Here is a 19,596-nt window from a genome sequence, read left to right as displayed (position 1 = left end):
GGGGGGCCCGCACGGCGCGGGGGTCGGGGCCTGACTGGGCGGCTACCCATACTGTTTCGTTAGCGAGTGGGGGCGGGGGTGGGCAGGAGAAGAGAGTGGTTCAGAGTAGCTGGGCTACAGGTCCCTGGAAGGGGGTTGGTCATTGCTGATGGTGATCGAGCTTCTCCCTCAGCCTGCGATCTCATCAGAGCATCTCTAGGTGCAGGGAGGTGTGCAGTGGGCAGGTTGGGGTGTGGGGAGAGGACCCCTCCTTTTAAGCAACACTCGTTCTGGGCGCTCTTAGGTTTCCTGTTCCCAGGACAGATCTGCAAGCATCCCACATTTCTTTCTGCTGCTCAGAGCTCAAGGTCAGGCTTTGTGATCCAAGCTCCTTCACTTACACCTTCTCTATCTCCTCCCCTGTAGAGAGCGAAATCCGAGTTCGACTGCAGAGCGCGTCCCCATCTACCCGATGTAAGTGTTCACAGTCTGTCTGCAAACAAAGGATCCAGGAATCCAGGGTCACCACGGTGTGCGTGCGTGCGTGTGTGGTCACTTGATCATAAAACGTGTTGAAGGTCCTTCTGTGAGAGGGACCCTAGGCTAGGTGTCGGGTCAGGAGCTGAATAACTTCTGTTCCCTGCTGCTGAAGGGGAGATAGAAAACCAACCCACCATGGCCTCTCTGGGAGCTGAAGGAGCAGGCAGCCAAAGAAACCTCCAGGGTCAGGGTCACTTGAAAGGAGACTGAGGGCTCCATGGGATGAACCGGCATCAGACATTTGGGGAACATATGTTCAGACAGTGGAGGAATGTTCCATGTGGCCCAAGGAAAAGGAATAGGAGGGGACCCGATAGAGTACTTAAGGTGGGAGAAGAGTCCAAAGTAAGTGGAGTGGGAGAGTTTGAACTTTATTTTGCATGTCTAGGATTCCCCAGCCCCTGTCCGTCGACTCTGTTAGACTCCTGTTCTTGTGATAGGCGATTTGACTTCTTGAAATGAACCCAACTGGTAGGACAGGAGCCAAGTACAAAGAGTAGGAGGAGAAAGAGCCAGGTTGGTTGGCCCAGGAATTAGACAGGGGCTGGCTCAGAGACCCCTGGGCCAAGGGGTCCTATGCTGTACCCCCAGCGTCCTTCCAGGCTGGGCGGAGCTGAGCCAAGGTTGGAGCTTTCAGGGAAGGGGGTGCCTGGGCAGTCCTCCAACACACGTTGTGTGCAAACCTGTCTCTTACACGCTGCCCTCGCGTAATGCCTCCCTTCTCTCTTAACTTGCCCTGTTGGGAGGCACAGGGGGCTTGCATCCCTCACTGAGCTAGCTACAGGTCACAGTGGCCACATGGACTGGAACTCCCACAAAAGCAGCATACTGTCAAGGAGTTAGGGGCCACGGGTTCCTGGTGGCCCCCCAGAGCATACAAGGTCAGCGACCCAACATGTGGGGTGTCCTGGCAGGGGTTGAGCTCACTGTTGAACAGTCTGTTTCCAGGGATCCGATTCTCTCACTGGCCTGGGCATAAATCCCCGAGTCTGGCAGTCTAGGAGGACAGTCTTCCAGCCACAGAATTCTCCCCATGGTGCCTGATGAGGTCTAATTAGGAAATATATACTGAGGACCTCTCCGTGGAGACGCTGTATTTATGAGGCATTAATATTACAAAGTACCAGCTTAATATGTGCTATAAATCGACAAAATGCAGAAATTACAGTGCTGACCAAAAATATGCCAGCGTGTGAAGCGGATGCCATCCCCCCTCATATTCCAGATACCATTAATGTCCTTCCCGCTGCAGCTGGGCTGGGGAAAGAACCCTGGGCCTAATGGAATATGTGGGCATCACCTTACAGGGACAGAATTGGATGATGTTAAGCGTTTGCTCAAGGGGAGCCGATCAGCAAGCGTGAGCCCCACCCGGAACTCCTCCAACACCCTCCCGATCCCCAAGAAAGGCACAGTGGAGACCAAAATGGTGACCGCGAGCTCCCAGTCGGGTAAGTCCCGTGGCTCCGGCTGCCATGGAGGGAAGGGAGCCAGGTGGCAGAGTTGGCCCGGCCCAGGAGCTCAGCCACCCCAGCAGGCCTTCCGGGGGGTGGCAGAGGCCTCACAAGGTACTGCGCCTTCGTGCTTTGTGCTGCGTAACCATGTGGGCTGCACGCTGTCTGCTCCACCATGGAGCATGGGGCTGGGCCCTACATCCTAGAGAGTCTCTCCCAGGGCATTCTTGAACTCCCTTGGGAATGTGTTGGCCATGTTCCCCAAGTGAAGACTCCTGGGGACACTTGCAGTGTTTCCCTTTATTTATTCAGTGACTATTCTGTGCCGCCTCTATGCCAAGTACCAGGCACTGAGGAGAAGCAGCAGAGAGAGGAGATACTGCCCCTCGTGGAGGGGGGGCCCTCTGGGGGAAGTCAGACGGATAACCAGGAGATGGTAGTCAGGTAGGAGGAGTGTTGCGGAACCCTCCGAGTTCGCATGCCTGCTGAGTGCCAGGCAGCTTCTGTGGGGGGTAGAGAGATGAATAAGCAGATCCTCAGAGCGAGGGGAGGGAAGGAGCCAGGTATGCTGTGATGTAGAGCTTTCTGTCTTTGACTCCAGGAAAGAAGAAAAATCCCTTGAGATTGTGACCGTCTCTTATGTAAATATAAGACAAACCTCCGGCCAGTGTGCATGGCTGCCTGGCCAGCTCCCCCAGTATAGTGAGGAGGCAGAACTGCTTCAGATCTGCAGGAGCACCGAACCCTCCTCCCGGGGGCAGAGTGGCCCCTGGGTCTGGTGTGCATGTAGGAATGTTGACAGGGTCTTACCAGGGAAGACTGCCCTGAGCACATATAGCCACAGACCCGGCCTTTGCTGTCTATGCCTGTCCTCTGCCTGGAGGTCTGTGTGGGATTTGCTGTTCCCAGGCATCTGTGAAGGTGGAATCAGCAACAGACGGGAGAGAGCATTGGTCACCAGCACACCAGGAGGTGGGGAGGGCCTCTTGGAAAAATGGGCAGACCCCAGAGCAAAATTGACCTACTTCAAATTTCGCCAAGAGCCAACAAGAATTTCTAACATGAGAGATCAAGTTTTCACCAGCTCCAGGGTTTCAGATGGAAGTGGGCTGGCCAGCTTCCCTGGACTGAGGGAGTTCCTGGACATGGGACCTTCGGGGCTAAACCCAGTTGGGCTACACCGGCCAGCCTGGGTTATCCCAGCACGGAGCACCGACTGGTCTCTCACGGGGGTGCGGGCATGCCTGTGTGATTCCAGTGTCCGGCACCTATGATGCCACCATCTTGGATGCCAACCTTCCCTCCCACATGTGGTCTTCCACCTTGCCGGCGGGTTCCTCCATGGGGACCTACCACAACAACGTGACAACCCAGAGCTCGTCCCTCCTCAACACCAACGCCTATTCTGCGGGATCTGGTATGTGGTACGGGGCACTTCCCCTCCCACTGCTGGGCCCCTTGCACCTTTACTGGAGCTGAGGGACCCCTCTGGTATTGGCCCTTCCCGCAGCTTCCCTGAGGGGCTTTCTGTGGCCCGGCGTCCCATGATTTTCCCAGCTTAGTTCAGTCTCCGGGTATTTCTTTTGATGGGTTCCATATGAGAAAGACTGTCTAGCACAGTGTATCAGAAAAAAGTGTCATGAGAAAGAACATGAAAACAGATCTGAGGAGCCTTGTTGCCCTCTGCATGGATAAACTGTGACCTTGAGTATGTCAGTTAACTTCTCTGGGCTTCAGATGCCTTTTCTGCAAAGTGGCGACTAACAAGAGGGGCTCTGGCTGGACCCCATGTCCACTCGAGGCCTGACCATCTGAGGACCATCCCTTGGCTAGGACCCAGGCACACCACAGACAGATCGGTTCTCTGCTGCGAGGCAAGAGCCCACGATTTCCTAAAACCAGAAATGTAACAAAAGCTCAAAATGCAGCCCTGCCCTTCCTTCCCTGGCTTCTATGTGCCCCCCCCAACCCCCCGGTCTGGGCCCACCGCCCCTCTCACCGGCCTTCCTCCTCCCCTGCAGTCTTCGGAGTTCCAAATAACATGGCGTCCTGCTCTCCCACGCTGCACCCCGGGGTCAGCTCCTGCTCCTCAGGTTAGTGCTCGCCAGCTTGCGTGGCCTTTTTCAGAATGTTTGCTTAAAACATTAGGATGCTCTCTCCTGCTGAGGAAAACCGTGGTTTCCGCAGAAATGTCTTCTACGCCCCTGAGCATGAGGACTTTCCTCAGTGCGCACGGGCCCAAGGGGTGTCTGCCCGCGGTCAGAGGTGGAGCTCAGCCCCCAAGGGCAAGGCCTAAGGTGGAGGGGCCAGAGGCCTCACCTACCTGCTTGTCCTGTGCTGGTCCCTTTCTCCTCTGTGCGCAGTGGAGAGATGGAAGCAGAAGGGCCGAGTCAGTGCTCCGGACATTTTTCAGGTGGAAAGTATTGTTACATTAGAAAGATCTTACTTTAGATCTTTTTATAAATACTGTAGGTCATTGGGGGGCTCAACCAATGTTACTGCTTAGTTTCCAATGCAAACATGACCATTTTAAAGGAATACAGGTTCACTCTGTTTCCACATATGTCATAACCACACGTTATGTAAATGTTACCAGCCACATCTTGTTTCTTTTTTTTTCCTTTTTTCTTTCTTTTTTTTTTTTTTTAAAGGCTTCTGCCTTCCCTCTCTGTTACTGTGATTAGTAAATATAACGATGTGGGCCTTCTTCATTTAGCAGGCTGGTACGCCCACAAGTGCAAATGTAGCATTCTTGTTTCAACACTTCTGTTCAACTACAGCCCCACCAAACCCATAAGACACCGGGTTCACGTTTCATTCCTTCTGCCTTTACCCTTCTGCTTTGCCAAGTCCTGACGGAGGAAGGGGGCCAATCTTGGATCCAGGATCTGTGCCCCAAACACTAGAGATGATGAAATAAGAGAAGCTCTTACCCAGGGAGGATTGAGCTTCTGATCATTATTTAAAGACCAACAACCAGCCTCTGAAATCCTAATGGGAGCCAGGGGAACTTTATGTGTTTGAGTCTTGAGGCGGACGTGTTCAAAGGAAAACCAGGGGCATGCCAGGTCAGCCCTCTCAGTCCCTCTGCATCTGCGTCCTATGCCCACAGTGCCCCACCGTGTCCCAGAGTGCCCCAGGATCCCCCAGCAAACACGGACTCCCTGGGATATTAAGTTGGCTCCACACCCAATGAGGAGCCCAACAGACCTGAGCTGAGATCGAGAGTCAGACACTTAACTGATGGAGCCACCCAGGCGTCTGGACCCCTGGGATATTTTTAAATGTCCTGGGATACAGCGACCTTGTTCAGACCCCGTGAAAGTGACCAACCATTCAGTTGTGTGCACTCACTACCCAGGGTAGCTCAGGACCCAGTGCTGAGAGTATCTGGCCTATGGTGGGGATCCCTGTGTCCCTCACAATGTAAGAACTGAGAATGCTGGGTAATCTGTCCCGTGTGAAGGCCTTCATTGTGGAAGTGATTTGGGGGCTCTGGGGGCTGCCTCAAGCTAAGGGACCTCCCCCCCGACCTGCGCTCACCTGCCCTCAATTGCTTTCACAGTGTTTGGCATGCAGAACAACCTGGCACCCAGCTCATCCGCCCTGTCCCACGGCACGGCCACCACCTCCACAGGTCTGTAGCCGAGGTTGGCACTCCAGGCCCAGGCAGTGACACCTCTCAGCAGCTGTAACTCACAGTATTCCTTTTCAGCAACCAAACTGGAGGGACCAAAATATCTCCAAAAATCAGTCAACCTTTCCCCACCTCCCAACCTAGAGGTGCCAACTTCTGTCACGTGGGGGCTCAGACGTGAGGGAAACCACAGGGGAGCCTGTGCTCTGGCATGTCCCCTGTATATCCCTGTCTCACTGCTGTTTCCGATGGTCCCTGTCACTGTACACTGATCACCTGGGTGATTTTCTGGTGTACCCCCTGTGCAGGCCTGGGCACAGGGAGCAGAAGAGGTGTGACCCTTAACCTTTGCCCTCAACTTGCTTACTGTTTACTTGGAGTAGAGAGTCTAATACATGTGAAACAATGTATCCCGTAAGACAACATGCATCCAGGTATGCAGAGCAGGTGTTAAGGTTATAGGTGTTCTGAATGGAAGGAATCCTAGGAGGACTTCATGGAGGAGGAGGAATTTTGGAACAGACCTAAAAGGATGAGGATTAGACCAAGGAAAGTTCATCTAAATTCACTGCCGCCCCTGTGGCTGGAGAGAGTTGTCTTCCTTATTATTGTTCATTTTATTTATTCTGTGTTCTCCTCACCTGGGGAGGCTGCCGAGCTGCTAGGGCTGGTCAGACTACTTCTGAGCCTCAAGGAGCCACCCTCCCACACTGGACTGCTCACTCAGTGGTTCCTTTCTTGCAGCGTACGGTGTGAAGAAGAACCTGCCCCAGAGCCCTGGCGTTGTGAGCACTGGTGTGTCCACCTCTGCCGGTGAGCATGACCTCCGGCTGCTGAGGGCAGCTTGTGCAGGTGGGGAAGTGCTCCGCGGGGACACCTGCTGTATGAGAGGAGAGAGAACCCACTGCTGGTCTGAGGTCTGCAAACACGACTCACCCTGAGGCCTCCCCAGTTGCCATGACAGAGCAGAGGCTGCTGTGCCCCTGGCCCTACCTTGGCCTTCCCGTCCAAGGGGTGGGGCGGGGAGCTCCATCCTCCACACCTGCCCAGGGTCAGGCATTTGTGCCCCAGTCCCCACCCATGTCTGCAAGCCCCCGGCCTGCTCCTCTTATGTGTGCCCCATTGTAAGAACCAGGGAGCCCGTCTGGAGCTCCGCACACATTTCTTCTAGGATCTTCATCAACTTGGGCTCACCGCAGCTGGTGGGTTCTTTCCTCCATTGATCTGATCCTGTTGCTTCCTTCCATTCAACAACTGGTTGATTCAAAAAAGACTGAGCACCTGCTTTGTATGAGATGCTAATCTCCGTGACTGAGCAGAGCCGTGAACAAGGCAGACTAGATTCCCACCCTCACCAGGCTGACCACCCAGTGGGAGGCCGATAGACCAGGAGACCAAGTACAGGAGAGGATGAGAAAAAATAACACCCACCTTCGGAAGAAATAGGTGGTTCGCTAGAGACAGGAGCGCATGCGCATTAGATCGGGTGGTCAGGAAGAGCTCACGCCAGCCCAGGACGGGAACCCTGGAGGCTGAAGGCTAGATATGAACCGGCCACATTAATTAAAGAAGTGCCTGAGAGACAAGGGGACTGTGGCCCTTTCACTAAAGATCCTGTAACGTCCAGGTGTGGAGGCAGCATCAGAGGTCAGCCCCCCAGCATTTCTGGCATTGACCTCTGATGGCCAGGCCTAGCCGGGCAGGGGAGGTGCTTTTGGTCCCCAGGAGGGTCTTAGTGACCGCTATTGGCGAGAACAGGCCTTTGGACATACCCGCTGATCCCTCTCTTTCCCTCCCCGCTCCTCTTGTCCTCTTCCTTCCTCTTCTCGTTTCTTCTGTCTCCCTTGTCCTCCTCCTTGCCGGCTCCTCTCCTTTCCAGCCTGCACCACAAATGTCCAGAGTGATGATGTCCTGCACAAGGACTGTAAATTCCTGATTCTGGAGAAAGACAACACACCAGCCAAGAAGGAGATGGAGCTGCTTATCATGACCAAGGACAGCGGGAAGGTCTTCACTGCCTCCCCAGCCAGCATCGCTGCAAGTACGAGGGGGCCCATTCTAGGCAGGTTTCCCAAGAAAGGCAGACCCTGTAGGAGACAGAATGTCCCCGCAAGGTGGCTGGAGACATTTTAGTAAGAAAACCACAGTCACTCCATTCAAATGAAAAATGTCTGCCTGAATAGGGTGTTCCAGGGTCTGCCTTGAATGCAGATAAACATTCAAGAAAGTTCTGGTAAAATACTCCCAGAGAGGTCTTTGGGCAATGGGAAGCCTAAGCACAAACACAGATGCGGGAGATGAACTCAGGGAAGCTGGGCCCTCTTCCTACCCCGGTGTCCACGCAGGAGCGGCTCTGGGGTGGGTGGGGCGGGAGCACAGAATACCCGGGGTGATCCTGGGTGGTGTTCACAGCATCTTTTGCAGATGATACCCTCAAGAAAGAGAAGCAAGCTGCCTACACGGCTGACACCTGCCTGGTATCAGAAGCTAATGGTGAGAGGAAATCGGAGACTGTCCCTCTGACTTTTATCTGTCTGCCTCTCATTTATTTATCCTCTGAGACCTCGCGGCTCAGAATGCAGCCTCTGGCCCTGCAGGACGGGCGCCACCCAGGAACCTGTTGGAAATGCAGAGTGCCGGGCCCTGGCCCAGACCTGCTGAATCAGAGGCTGCATTCCTGCAAACCCCGCAGTGGTCTCGGGCTGTGTGTGCATGCGTATGTGTATGTGTATGTGCACGCACACGCTTGTGACTACAGCAGACACCTTCCCGGGGTGCGTCTGCCGTCTCTGGTGGGATTGTTTTTCTCTGCTTATTCCCTATCCCATAATTTTCAGAACTACTAGAAAATGCTTCGCAAAGCATTTGCTACGTTTATTATATTTTTTTTCTTTCCAAATACTTGGGTTCTCTCCCAGCTAACTGCACTTGTCTGCATGCTCTGGGCCCTGTAGACTCTCCCCAGATCACTGATTTCAGGGAGGTCAGTAAAGAAAGAGGAGAGTTGGGCCCTAGGACATCTTTTCAAAAATGCAAATGCAATCCATTACAGTCTTTAGCAGGCCCTACTCTAAGGAAATGCTCACTTTGAAGATTTATATTTTAGGGTGGAAATGGGGCTATGGAGATAAAAGAGGCTTTGCAGAAGCTGATGAAAGCTGTAAACAGTATTCCCAAAAAACTTCACATGTGCTCACAAGCATTCCGTGGTTGGATAGCAGGAGGAGCTCCTGCACTAGCCCTCCAGCCCCCTGCCCCAGGTGAAGATAGTGTTCTGAATCCCCGAACTAAGAAATCAAGAGCCCTTTCTCACAAGCACCTTGATCGTTTGGATGCGAATGTTGCCCCTAACGTGGAACCCCAAAACTGTCTTGGCTTGAAAGATTTAAGGTCACAAGAAGGTTGAGACCCTGCTTTTCCCACCAACCATTAATTGCTTGTCAAGCCATGTATCTCTCGATGGAATTGTTGCAAACATGTTATCAACGAGGACTGAGTGAGTGAATGTCCCTGCCTGGAGCTGCTGGGATGGCATCGCTCCCTCAGGTTCTGCCCACAATCAGCTCACGGGCTGTCCTGTGGGCTCCTGCAGTTCAAAAGCTCAGGTTCAAACCCGTGTTCTCGGTGTCTGCCTTCCAGGAGACGTGAAGACTGTGTCCACCAAGGGCAAGGCCGCCTCTGCAGGTGGGTGACAATAGCAGGTCCTGCGGGGACAGGAGTTGATGGGGCTGGTGGTAATGAATGGAAGGATGACCACCCCCTCGCCTACAGCTGGGGCACACAGGAGCCGCACCTCTAAATCATTCTGGAAGGTGGCAGGGTAGAGGACGGCAGGGGCGCAGGCTGGGGTCTGGAGCAGGGCTGCAGCAGGAGGCCCTGCCTGTGCCCTTGGGCGCTGCCGCCCAGGGTGCAGGGTCTCCCAGCAGGCCAGGAGCCAGAACCCCCAACCTGGGCTTCGAGGGCCACGGAGACCACATGCACACCTCCAGCCCTTTACATTGGCTCACTTGCTTCCACAAGTGAGAGAGAAGCAGGTCAAGGGTTATCCGCCTATTTTAGACATTAAAAACCCTTTCCACTAAAAACAAAACCCACAAAACTTCCTGGCCACCCTGAGTTTAATTCCAGGCACAGCAGGGATTACAAAGAAGGAGCAGTGGGAACGGAGATGGGGAGATGGGAACGCTTTGGGTTTAGCCATAATCAAATGCAGGAGGTGGTATGAAATCAGGGGTCGTCATCAGGATTTTTAAACTTTGTGCCCTGTCCTGTGCTAAGTACCTTAAGTGCCTTATCTCCTTCATCCAACAACCATCCTAAGAAGGAGGCAAGCTCTTAACCCCATTTTATAAGAAAGGAAACCGAGGTGCAGGGACCCCCTGTGGCCCGCACAGCCAGGCTGGTCGGGCGCGTGCTCTTCACCAGCCGGGGCCTGTGTTCCATCCTCGCGCCCGGCTTCTCCTTTAGGGCCTTGCAGCCCCGACCAGCATTCGCGCAGCCCCTAGGAAGTCTCCAAAACCTAGAGAATTCGGAGGGAAGAGGGCACGAGTCTACTGCATTCACCTTACCCTTCCTTTGTCTTCCACAGAAATGCACAACTACAACCACCGCGGGGGCGGTGGGGGCGGCGGGGGCGGCGGGGGTCTGTGGGGGGCGGCGCCCGCCTGGTGCCCCTGCGGCTCCTGCTGCAGCTGGTGGAAGTGGCTGCTGGGCCTGCTGCTCACCTGGCTGCTGCTCCTGGGGCTGCTCTTCGGCCTCATCGCTCTGGGTACGTGCCCGCAGAGGGGCCCACTGCCTGAGCGGAGGGCGGGAGTTCGCAGGTCCCGGGTGTGGAGGGTAGAGGGGCTGGAGAGGATGGGTGTGGACCCCCTGTTACCGTGAATGAGCAGATGGGGCTGCGGAGGCACCTGGCCAGGGTCCCCCAGGCCGCTGGGGTCCCGGTGTGGCTCCCAGCTTGGGGCCCTCTGTCCGCGGAACAGCCTGCCAAGCAAGCACAGGGCGGCTCTTAGGAACCAAGCCAGGCCTTCCCGGAGCCGCTTCGCACCTTCTGCACGTTCTGTGTGGCCCCTGCCCCCACCCCCAGGGAGGAGGAGGAGGAGGAGGGCCCGCACTGCAGCCACAGCGCAGGATGAGGCCGACCCCCAGGCCCAGTGTTTTGAGCGCCTGGCTGCCATGTCACGTGCACCCCCCACCCCCGCTCGTCACAACAGGTGCCCTGTACACGTGTAGGGGTTGTAGCACGATGTCCCTAGAGCTCCAGCCCGGGCTGCATGGAGGCCCCCTGACAGCCTGTCTGCCCTGTTGCAGCTGAGGAGGTGCGGGCTTTGAAGGCGCGGGTGGCCGCGCTGGAGCAGGGCCGGGGCGACGTCCTGCTCTACGACCAGAAGATGGATCGCGCCAGTAAGGACCGGCTGCTGGGCACCGCCCCTGGCGTGGGAGCAGATGCCGGGGGCCTGGGGCTTGATCACCACAGTCAGGAGGTGCTCTGGCTGTTTGTGAGGGACAAGCTGAAGGCCGAGCAGGAAAGCGGTGAGCATCCTTGTTCCCCCTCATTTGCTCCTGAGGGGGGTGAGGTAGAGGCTGGGACCTGGGGGCTGGGCCCCAGGGGGAGGGGGACTGGCCTTGCCATCCCATCTGACTGCTGGGAACGCCGGCCTGGAGGCCCGGTGAGGAGAGCTGCCCCAGGTCACACAGCCGGCACCCCTTAGAGTCTGGGTGCTAGTTCCCACCACAGTCCACCTCGTGTATGTCTGTGTGTCCGTGTGTGTGCATGTGTGTGACACACACGGGATGTGCCACTAACTCCAGGCATACCTTCCCTTGTAGGAAATCTCCGAGGAAGCCCCGGCCCGAAAGGTACTAGGTAGACTGGGCCTTGACCCTGGTCTCTTTCCCTGCCCTTGGACGGTGGGGGGGTGGTTTCCTGGTTGGAAATTTTCCAGACTGAAGGATGAGTAGTGGAAAGATCTTGTGGTATCTGTCGGGAGGGCTGAGAACGGCCTCGGGTTCTCATCCCATCTCATACTTTTCATTATCTGTCTGATTTCAGGTGACATGGGAAGTCAAGGCCCTAAAGGTAAACAAGTGCGGTGCTTTTGACCTGGAATATTAGCAAGGGCCGGCTTAAGGCAGTCAGCCAGGCTCTGGCTCCCGCACCCCGTCTTCCTGGCCAACTCTCCTCATGTCGGGACTGCAGACCCTTGGGCTTTCGGAGGTTTAGTGACAGAGCAGGGCTCTGTGTCTCTGGGGCATCGCTGTTCCTCATCTCTCCTCAGGGTTCTCGGAACTCCCCCACAAGGACTCTGAATGTATCAAGGGCCTGTGTCTCCCTCAGCTCCAAAGGGTAGCTCAAGGGCCTGGAACTGTACATAATCCTTAGGGAGATTTCTAGAAATACAGATTCCTGGGCCCTGCCAGGAATCAGATCCTGTGGAACTGGATCTCTCCCTCCTCCCCGCAAGTTAATTCTGATGACCCAGGTCAGGGGCAGCATGCTCCCGGGGGTCTTCATGGGGGAGGCTGGAAGTGACTCCCAGCAATCAGAAAGGGGGGTCCTCTGGGGGAATCCAGCAGGGGCAACACCACCCGCCTTCGGGGAAAGGGCAGTGTAGCAAGGAGGCGGGACATACTCCCAGGAAAGGGGGCCCCACCGTCTTAGTTGGGGAACAGTTGTGGGCTAACTTGTGTGACACACATTCATCTGCCATAGGAAATGTATCTATTTCCTCAGAAAAGTGGTTGACAATCAGTGGGACAGGCCCATGGGTGGAAGAGGTTTCCAAACCAATGACTACAGCAGCACCCCTTGATCTAGTAGAGTGGGGTTTGAAAGCTTCTGTGTGGAGGGGAGAGAAGTGCCAGAAGAGGCTGGGCCCCGCCCCCAGAACCTGGGATCCAGCAGGTGTGGGTGGTGCTGGGAGTCCAGGGTCTTGCTCACCCAGGTGGTTCTGAGGCCAGGGGAGCATGGTCCATTCTGAGAACCACTGTTCAAGGTGACGGGGGGGGGCCCTCCGTCCCCAGCTTTACCTCCTCCCGGAGAGATCCCAGTGCAGGAATGGGCATTCCTCCATCCGATGGCTTCCACTTCCCTTCCGGACCCCGCTCTCCCCACCCCTTACCTGGGTCATTGCGTGAGCTCCCTTCCGGAAGGCTCCAGCTTGCAGACCACACACTGCTCCTGAGCATGCTGGATGTGAAGACAGCTGGTCCTGGAGTCCCCGACTTTCCGGTTGCCATGAAATACAATATGTTACATTTGAGTTTCAGAGAAATCATTGTCACTATGTCGCAAATATCGCGTTGAATATACTTAGGCTACAAACATACTTAGTGTTTATCTGTGTCCTGTATATTTACTAAATTTGGCAAACCAACTAGTCCTACCAGTGGCTCTTTGAGGTAGCGAGCATGGGTCCTCTGACTTCTCACTTTTCTCTCTGTCCCCACAGGCGACCGAGGGCTCCCTGGGACTCCAGGTGCGTAACCTCTGATGGCGTGGCCGGTGTCGTGGGCAGCTCAGCCCTGGCTTCTGGTTCTAGGGGGAAAACAGGGCTGAGGTAGTCTTGTATTTCCACAGGCCTCCCTGGGCTCCTGGGCCACCCGGGTCCAGAAGGACCAAAGGGACAAAAAGGCAGTGTGGGTAAGAACCTCTGTCCATTCTTTCGTTTCCTTATTCATTTGTTGACTCAGTAGCTGTTTATTAAGTGTCTGCTGTGCCAGGCCATGTTTTAGGAGCTGCCCATCTTTGGGTTGGGGAGAAAGCCTGCAGACCTGACAAATAAGTGAAGTACAGAGCAGGGTCGGGCATGGATCATGGATCGTGAAGTGGGGAAGACAGAGCCAGACAGGGCCCTGGGAGCGCCAAGAGGGTAAATTTAAATAAGGCTGTAGAGAAGGCCTCACTGAGAAGCTGGTGCCATTTGAACAGACTTGAGCAGACTGGAAGGGGGTGAGGTAGCTGGGGTGAGGAGTTGGGGGAAACACTGCCCCAGGCCTTGGGGCAAGAGTGTGCCATGGTCAAGGAGTGGGGAGGGGGAGGAGGGGGGCCTGGGGCTGGAGCCCACCAGAAGACTAAGGGTCCGGTGGGGCCTGGGAGGGTGTGGTAACACTGAGCTTTTCCTCCCAGTGAGTTAGGAAGCCATCTGCAGGTTTGGGGCAGAAGTGGCTTGTGATCCACTTGGATTTCTAAGGGTCACTCTAGCTTCTGGGTTGAGCCTGGGCCGCAGGGGTAAGGGGAGAAGCCAGGAGAGCAGTGTGGAGGCTCCAGGCAGGTGTTCTGCCGGCGACATGCTGCCGCTGGAGCTCTGAGCCATGGCACTGGACCCGAACTCTGAGATGGCTGGTCCTTTCTTTAGGAGAGCCAGGCATGGAGGGACCCATGGGCCAGAGAGGGCGAGAAGGCCCCATGGGACCTCGTGGTGAACCAGGGCCTCCTGGGTTTGGAGAGAAAGGTGACAGAGGTAAGAGGCTCTTCCTTCCTCCTTCCTTTCACTTGCTTTGGCTGAGCACCTGCCTCAAGCCGGGCTCTGTGCCAGGCCCTGCAAAAACTGTGCTCTCATGGGGGAGGTGGGCCGGGCTGTGCATTCGGGTTGGAGCTGAGAACCTGTAGGGCATAGAATCCACAAAGAACACAGTCACGGGGAGAAGCAGAGTCATGGCTGAGGTGAAGGGCTCTGGGCAGAGCAGGGCCTGGCTGAAGGCAGGCTAGGGTGTAAGTCCTTAAGCCTCTCGTGGCTAGAACTGGGCAGGGAAGGAGACCCAGGCCCAGCCCTGGGGGAGGTGGGGAAGATTTTACATTAGATTCCTAACCACGAGTCTGCTTTGGTCAGGGGAAACCAAGCACAGACACCAGAAATGCTCAAAACGCCAAAAGATCATGAGCAAGAAGCTTTAGTTTTAGTTCGACTTTCCCTTAAAAATATTGTTCAACCAGCCAGCAATTATCACATACCCGCTGGGTGCCAGACCCCGTGCAACGTGAATAAAGGCTCTGGGGGCAGAGACTGAAGGTGTTTTGCAGATTCGTGGTCTCGAGGAAGTATCCGATGGATCAGAGGCCACTAGCAGCCTGGGAAGTGCCCCCCACAAATGACACTACCTGGCTGGGTGGCAACCAAACTGAGGGGACTCTCCTTTCTCCCCAGGGGCTGCTGGTGAACCTGGTGTTCAGGGCCCACCCGGAGTCCCAGGTTCTGTGGGTCCCAAAGGTAAGACAGGTGCCAGGATGGTGCCCAGATTTGCCACGTCCAGGACCAGGATAGATTACAGAGGTCCAGGCACGGGGATGTTGGCAGCCAGGACCTGTTGCCCCGAGCCTGCATAAGGACAGTGGGCCCAAAGAGTGTCCCCCTGAAAAACAGTCTCGGGGTCAGGACTGGGGCTGTATTTTTGGCTTCATGGAAATTTGGGATGTTTCCATCTCTCTCCAGTGGCCCCGTTATGTGGCCCCTAACTGGGTATATGGGCCAAGAAGTCCACAGTCAGATAAGTTCCACACCTGACTGTGCCCAGACACACTTGTTCAGAAGCAACATGTGTGGACAACTCAGGGCGAACGGGGCCTTCTCAGTTTGATGCCCATGTGGCCAACTGTCCTCCCTACTGCTGCCCGGGCCCAGACGTTTTACTCTGACCGGTCCCACCAACTGCAGCTGCCTCCCGAAGGAGAACTTTGCACTTGGGTCACCCTCAGACCCACTGACGTGGGGTCACCTGGGAGTGAGCACCACCCCCCGCACTCCCCGCAGGGAGGGTCGGACCTCCCTGGCCTGTGCCTTGCCCCTGATGGTGGCTGTCTTGTTCTTCTCAGGTTCCAGCGGTTCTCCTGGCCCACGGGGTGTCCCAGGTCAGTGTGCTGTTTATATAAACAGATGCTCTTTCTGGGGAAAGGAAAAGGATGCCAAAAGGAAAAGCCTTTTTTAAAGCAAAAGAGCTAGTTATAAAGTGAGCCTTCGGAAGACCCGTCTGTACGTGCGTCCCCTGAAGCCGAGGTCCGGCTCCCAGTAGTTCCAGTGAGATCCAGTCCGATGTGGCTCCAGCAGTAGGCAGTCCCCTCCTGTTGCTCCCGAGCAGAGTCCCTGCACCACCTCCTCCCTCGTGGCCCATGCCTCTCTGTCGCCATGGGAATCTGCCGCAGCACACACCATACCGCAGGCCATTGTCTCTGCCCAGGTCCCACTGTGTGTGTGTCCACCCCACTCCCTACCCAGGGCCTGGTAACACGGGCTGGGAGGTGACCCTGGATGAGGGAGCAGGGATGTGGGGAGGCATCTGCGGGGAAAGCCCCTAATGTTGCCCCAGGGTGCGTGTGCCCCTGCGTGTGCACATCCATGCCCATCTGTGCCCGTGTGCACATCCCTCAGCCCCAGAGCTGGGGCCGCTCATCTGCCTGTGTGGTTTCCTTCGTTTGCAGGCCCAATAGGTCCCCAAGGGCTCCGAGGGGAAGTTGGACTTCCTGGTATCAAAGGTAAGCTTGGGAGAGGGCCTGGAAGGGGAGGGGATGTTGCCCTGTAGATGCCACTCGATCAAGGAGGAGGTCTGGGGGGCCAGGAGGGTCTGGCAGCTGTGACCAGTGGCTGGTGCAGGCTGACAGGTACGTGAGCAGAGGGGAGGTCAGGATGGCGGGAGAGCCTGTCTGCACACACAGACCCTGCCCTCTCTTGGTCACTGCTCCTCCCCACCCCAGGGCTCTTTACACAGAGTTGTCTATTATCTTTTCAGGTGACAAAGGACCTCTGGGGTCACCAGGACCCAAAGGTATGTTGCTGCTGCTCAGACAGCCCTGTTGCCTGACTCCTAGGAGCCCAGAAGGGACCCCTGCCTCAGAGTCTGGGGGGGTGTGTGAGGGCCCATTCCAGCCCAGCCTCTCACTGAGGGGCACTGAGGCAGGAAGAGGGGAAACAGCCGCCATGTCCCAGCACTATGGTCGGGTGGTCCACAGGGTCCGGGATACAGGGTTGAGGCATGTGCCCTGTAGTCTGGTTCTCCTCGTACCCGTCGCACCTACTTGAGTGCCAGTAGGGCTGGGGGCGGTCTGTGGGTGACCCTGCGGGGAGGGCAGGCTTGCTCCTTGGTTCACCAGTGCCCAGTCCTCACCATCATCCTCCTGACCGAGGCTCGTGGGCACAGAACTGCTCGACGCTGGGGTTCTGTCCCGCTGAGTGAGGGGATTTTCCTGGCTCCCGACTAATGCTCCTGCCACCCTGCCCTGCCCCGTGTTTGTTTCAGGTGACCAGGGGGAGAAAGGACCCCGAGGCCTCACAGGTCAGTCTTGCACAGGCATCCGCTGTGATCCATTAAAGACTTCTAGCAAATCCATTGGGCCCTGGAGGCAGAAAGAACCACAGAAGCATGAGACAGAATCTCTGTCTAAAAACCTCCAGAAAACCTGTAATCTAAGAGAACAAACCAAAAAACAAGAACACAAGATAAAATAGTGAAGGGAGCGGAAGCCAGCATCATAATGTATGCCTAGTCCAGATAGTAAACATTTGGAACAGAAAAGGGAGTTTCTGGTTGTCTTGGATGATTTGGGGGGGATCCCGTGGGGACAATGACACTCTTCCCAAAGTCGCAGAGGCTTGGGAGCCTCTAATGCACTTACCCTCCTGCCACCTTGAATGATGGAAAACGGAACCCGGAGCAATGGTGCTTTGGCTATGGGGGCAGCCGTGTGGGGCTGGGGGAGTAAGCTTCAGCCCCGGCATGGCTCTGAGCGCATCCACACCCGCCTGGGGACCCTGACCATTGCCACTAAGCAGAGGCTGGGTCCCCAACCCCTGTCGGTCACCTCAAGCTCCCTGGCTCGGCGGGTGGCAGTCTTGGGGGAGGGCGGAGAGAGAGGAGCGTCCCGTAGGTGTCTAGCACGCGTCTCTTGGAGGCCTCCAGGCAGCTTGGCCGGTTTCCTTCGCAGGTGAGCCGGGCTTGAGAGGCCTGCCTGGTGCTGTCGGTGAGCCCGGAGCCAAAGGAGCAGTCGGTGAGTGTCTCAGAGGAACCGAGGCTATGGGTCTGCCCTGCCGGTAGGCATGGCCGCAGAGCTGAGCATCTGCTTCTGGAGCTGCCTCTCCTGTTCCCCAGTCTGCCGGCCCCTGCCAGAGGGCCTGTGTGCAGGTCGCTGCTGGGCCCGGGCAGTCGTCTCTGGGTTTCTCACTGCTGGGGGGTGAGTGGCCCATGTACACTGGTCCCTGCCTCTAAGCCTCTCTGGCCACTGGGGAGGACAGATGAGTATCGAGGTCCTCTGGGACCCGCAGCGTTGCAGGCCCCGGTCCTCCAGAGCGGGTGTCCCGGCCAGATCCGGGGCTTAAGCATTCTCCCGACGCTTAGCAAAGTGCTTGTCAACCAGGACTCGGAAGCTGGCCACCGACCCTCCGAGGGGCATTTAGCACCAAGTCCCAAAAGGGTCTGAGCTCCACCAATGGGGCTGTGGTGTGTTCACTTTCTCGTTCGTTTAAAAGCGAGAAAGCTCTGGATGCCCACAGGCTGCCGTGTGGGGCAGGTCAGATGCTTTATCTCCCATGAGGGAAGACAAAGCTCGTACAAGGTGACAGGTGCCCTGAGGTACAGAGTGCTAGGAGAGCACAGCAGAAAGTCTCCTTCCAGCCAGAGGGGTGAGGAGGGGCATTTCATGTGGCCTTAGAAAGTAAGGAAGATTGCGTTGTGGTCAGCGTGGAAAATCCATGGAGAGGCAACATGAGTGAGGAAAGACAAAGGTAGGGGAAGAGGGGAGAAGGGGAGGGCGCCCCTTCAGACAGAGATTAGCGTAATGCCCAGAAGAGAGGAGAGCTTGGAGGAGCTTGATTCCCAGGACCTTGAGTGAACCAGGCAGACATGCGCTGAGCATCTGGTGTGAGCGGAGTCTCACAGTAGGCCCTGGGGATGCAACAGGGCGTTGCTGACCTGTGAGTTCCCTGCAGGAAAATACACAATTCCTGGGTGAGGGGAAGAAGCCAGGGAGAAAGTGGCAGCCGGAGGGGGGGTCCCACAGATGAGGCTGCTTCCATGATTGGCAGCTGTGGGAGGGGCCACACTGGTTCCCACCTGGGAGACAACCTGCTGAGAGGCTGCAGGGCATTTGAAGGAGGGAGGCCCCAAGTCACTCCCTGGGGTAACTGATGAGCTGTGGTTCTGCTTTCCTAGGACCCGCTGGCCCCGATGGACACCAAGGTCCAAGAGGTGGGTCACTGTCCTGCTGTCCTCACACTCCCTGCCAGGCCTGCCCAGTCCTCCGAACCATCATGACAGCAGGGCACGCATCATGTGGACCCTGCAAGGCCTAAGTCTTACTCCCCTTCTCCTTTCCACCTGCCAGCAAGTTCCTCAGTAAAACCCCAAGAAACCAGCAGCTCAGATATGCTGGCTGCTTCAGCTTTCCTAAAAGGAAAACCTTTCTATGCTGCTCATGCTCTCTGCAGGTGAACAAGGTCTGATGGGGATGCCTGGAACCCGAGGACCACAAGGGCCTTCTGGAGACCCAGGAAAGCCAGGTAACAGAGTGGGAAGAGGGAGCCACAGCCGTGTGTGTGTGTGCGTGTGCGAGTGCGCGCGCGCGTCTATGTGCATTCGCGCCAGTGCGTGTGCCTTATCCCGTTTTCCTCCAGCATCTCAGCTGTCACAGCAGCTGGCCTGTGCTGTGTACGGTGACTGCAGGTTCTGACGCCTTTGAGTCACCAACTCTGGCGATCTGGACAACAGAGATGGACAATTGACAGATTAACAGAAAATGAGTTCTAGACAGGAACAAGGAATGTCTTAAAAACTGCAGAGTTTAAGGCCATTTCCATCCATACTCTGCTACTCTGAGCACCCCTGTCCTTCTCCCCTCTGGCCATCCCTGGGCCCTCACCAAATACCCCCAGTCTGAGGAGAGGGGCCGTTGTTAGGGTTTCTGCTCAAGGCCCAGTAGGAGCAAGAGCCACTGGTCACGGGAGGTCAGACCAGAGCACGCCAAGAGAGCCGCAAAGGCAGCGCGGCGTTCAACCGAGGGGCCTA

The 19,596-nt window shown here is 56.2% G+C and overlaps 1 protein-coding gene across 1 annotated transcript in view; it reads left to right on the top strand.

Moving 5' to 3' along the window:
- LOC111145089 (collagen type XVII alpha 1 chain) overlaps positions 1–19,596 on the top strand; it is a 51,949-nt gene that overhangs the window by 17,448 nt on the left and 14,905 nt on the right. The window contains exons 8-31 of the mRNA XM_022499719.1: positions 406–453; positions 1,827–1,970; positions 3,232–3,390; positions 3,995–4,066; positions 5,539–5,610; positions 6,355–6,423; positions 7,490–7,651; positions 8,023–8,103; positions 9,250–9,294; positions 10,199–10,378; positions 10,918–11,139; positions 11,437–11,466; positions 11,660–11,686; positions 13,059–13,085; positions 13,187–13,249; positions 13,965–14,069; positions 14,754–14,816; positions 15,419–15,454; positions 16,022–16,075; positions 16,330–16,365; positions 16,837–16,872; positions 17,522–17,584; positions 18,745–18,780; positions 19,020–19,091. Coding sequence (XP_022355427.1) covers positions 406–453; positions 1,827–1,970; positions 3,232–3,390; positions 3,995–4,066; positions 5,539–5,610; positions 6,355–6,423; positions 7,490–7,651; positions 8,023–8,103; positions 9,250–9,294; positions 10,199–10,378; positions 10,918–11,139; positions 11,437–11,466; positions 11,660–11,686; positions 13,059–13,085; positions 13,187–13,249; positions 13,965–14,069; positions 14,754–14,816; positions 15,419–15,454; positions 16,022–16,075; positions 16,330–16,365; positions 16,837–16,872; positions 17,522–17,584; positions 18,745–18,780; positions 19,020–19,091 — 1,902 coding nt within the window. The remainder of the gene's footprint in view (positions 1–405; positions 454–1,826; positions 1,971–3,231; positions 3,391–3,994; positions 4,067–5,538; positions 5,611–6,354; positions 6,424–7,489; positions 7,652–8,022; positions 8,104–9,249; positions 9,295–10,198; positions 10,379–10,917; positions 11,140–11,436; positions 11,467–11,659; positions 11,687–13,058; positions 13,086–13,186; positions 13,250–13,964; positions 14,070–14,753; positions 14,817–15,418; positions 15,455–16,021; positions 16,076–16,329; positions 16,366–16,836; positions 16,873–17,521; positions 17,585–18,744; positions 18,781–19,019; positions 19,092–19,596) is intronic.

This window comes from Enhydra lutris, unplaced genomic scaffold, assembly GCF_002288905.1.
Source record: "Enhydra lutris kenyoni isolate GAN:26980312 unplaced genomic scaffold, ASM228890v2 scaffoldscaffold12, whole genome shotgun sequence".
Classification (NCBI taxonomy): Eukaryota; Metazoa; Chordata; class Mammalia; order Carnivora; family Mustelidae; genus Enhydra; species Enhydra lutris.
The sequence above is the reverse complement of the archived record's forward strand: the minus strand, read 5'-3'. Positions and strand labels throughout refer to the sequence as shown.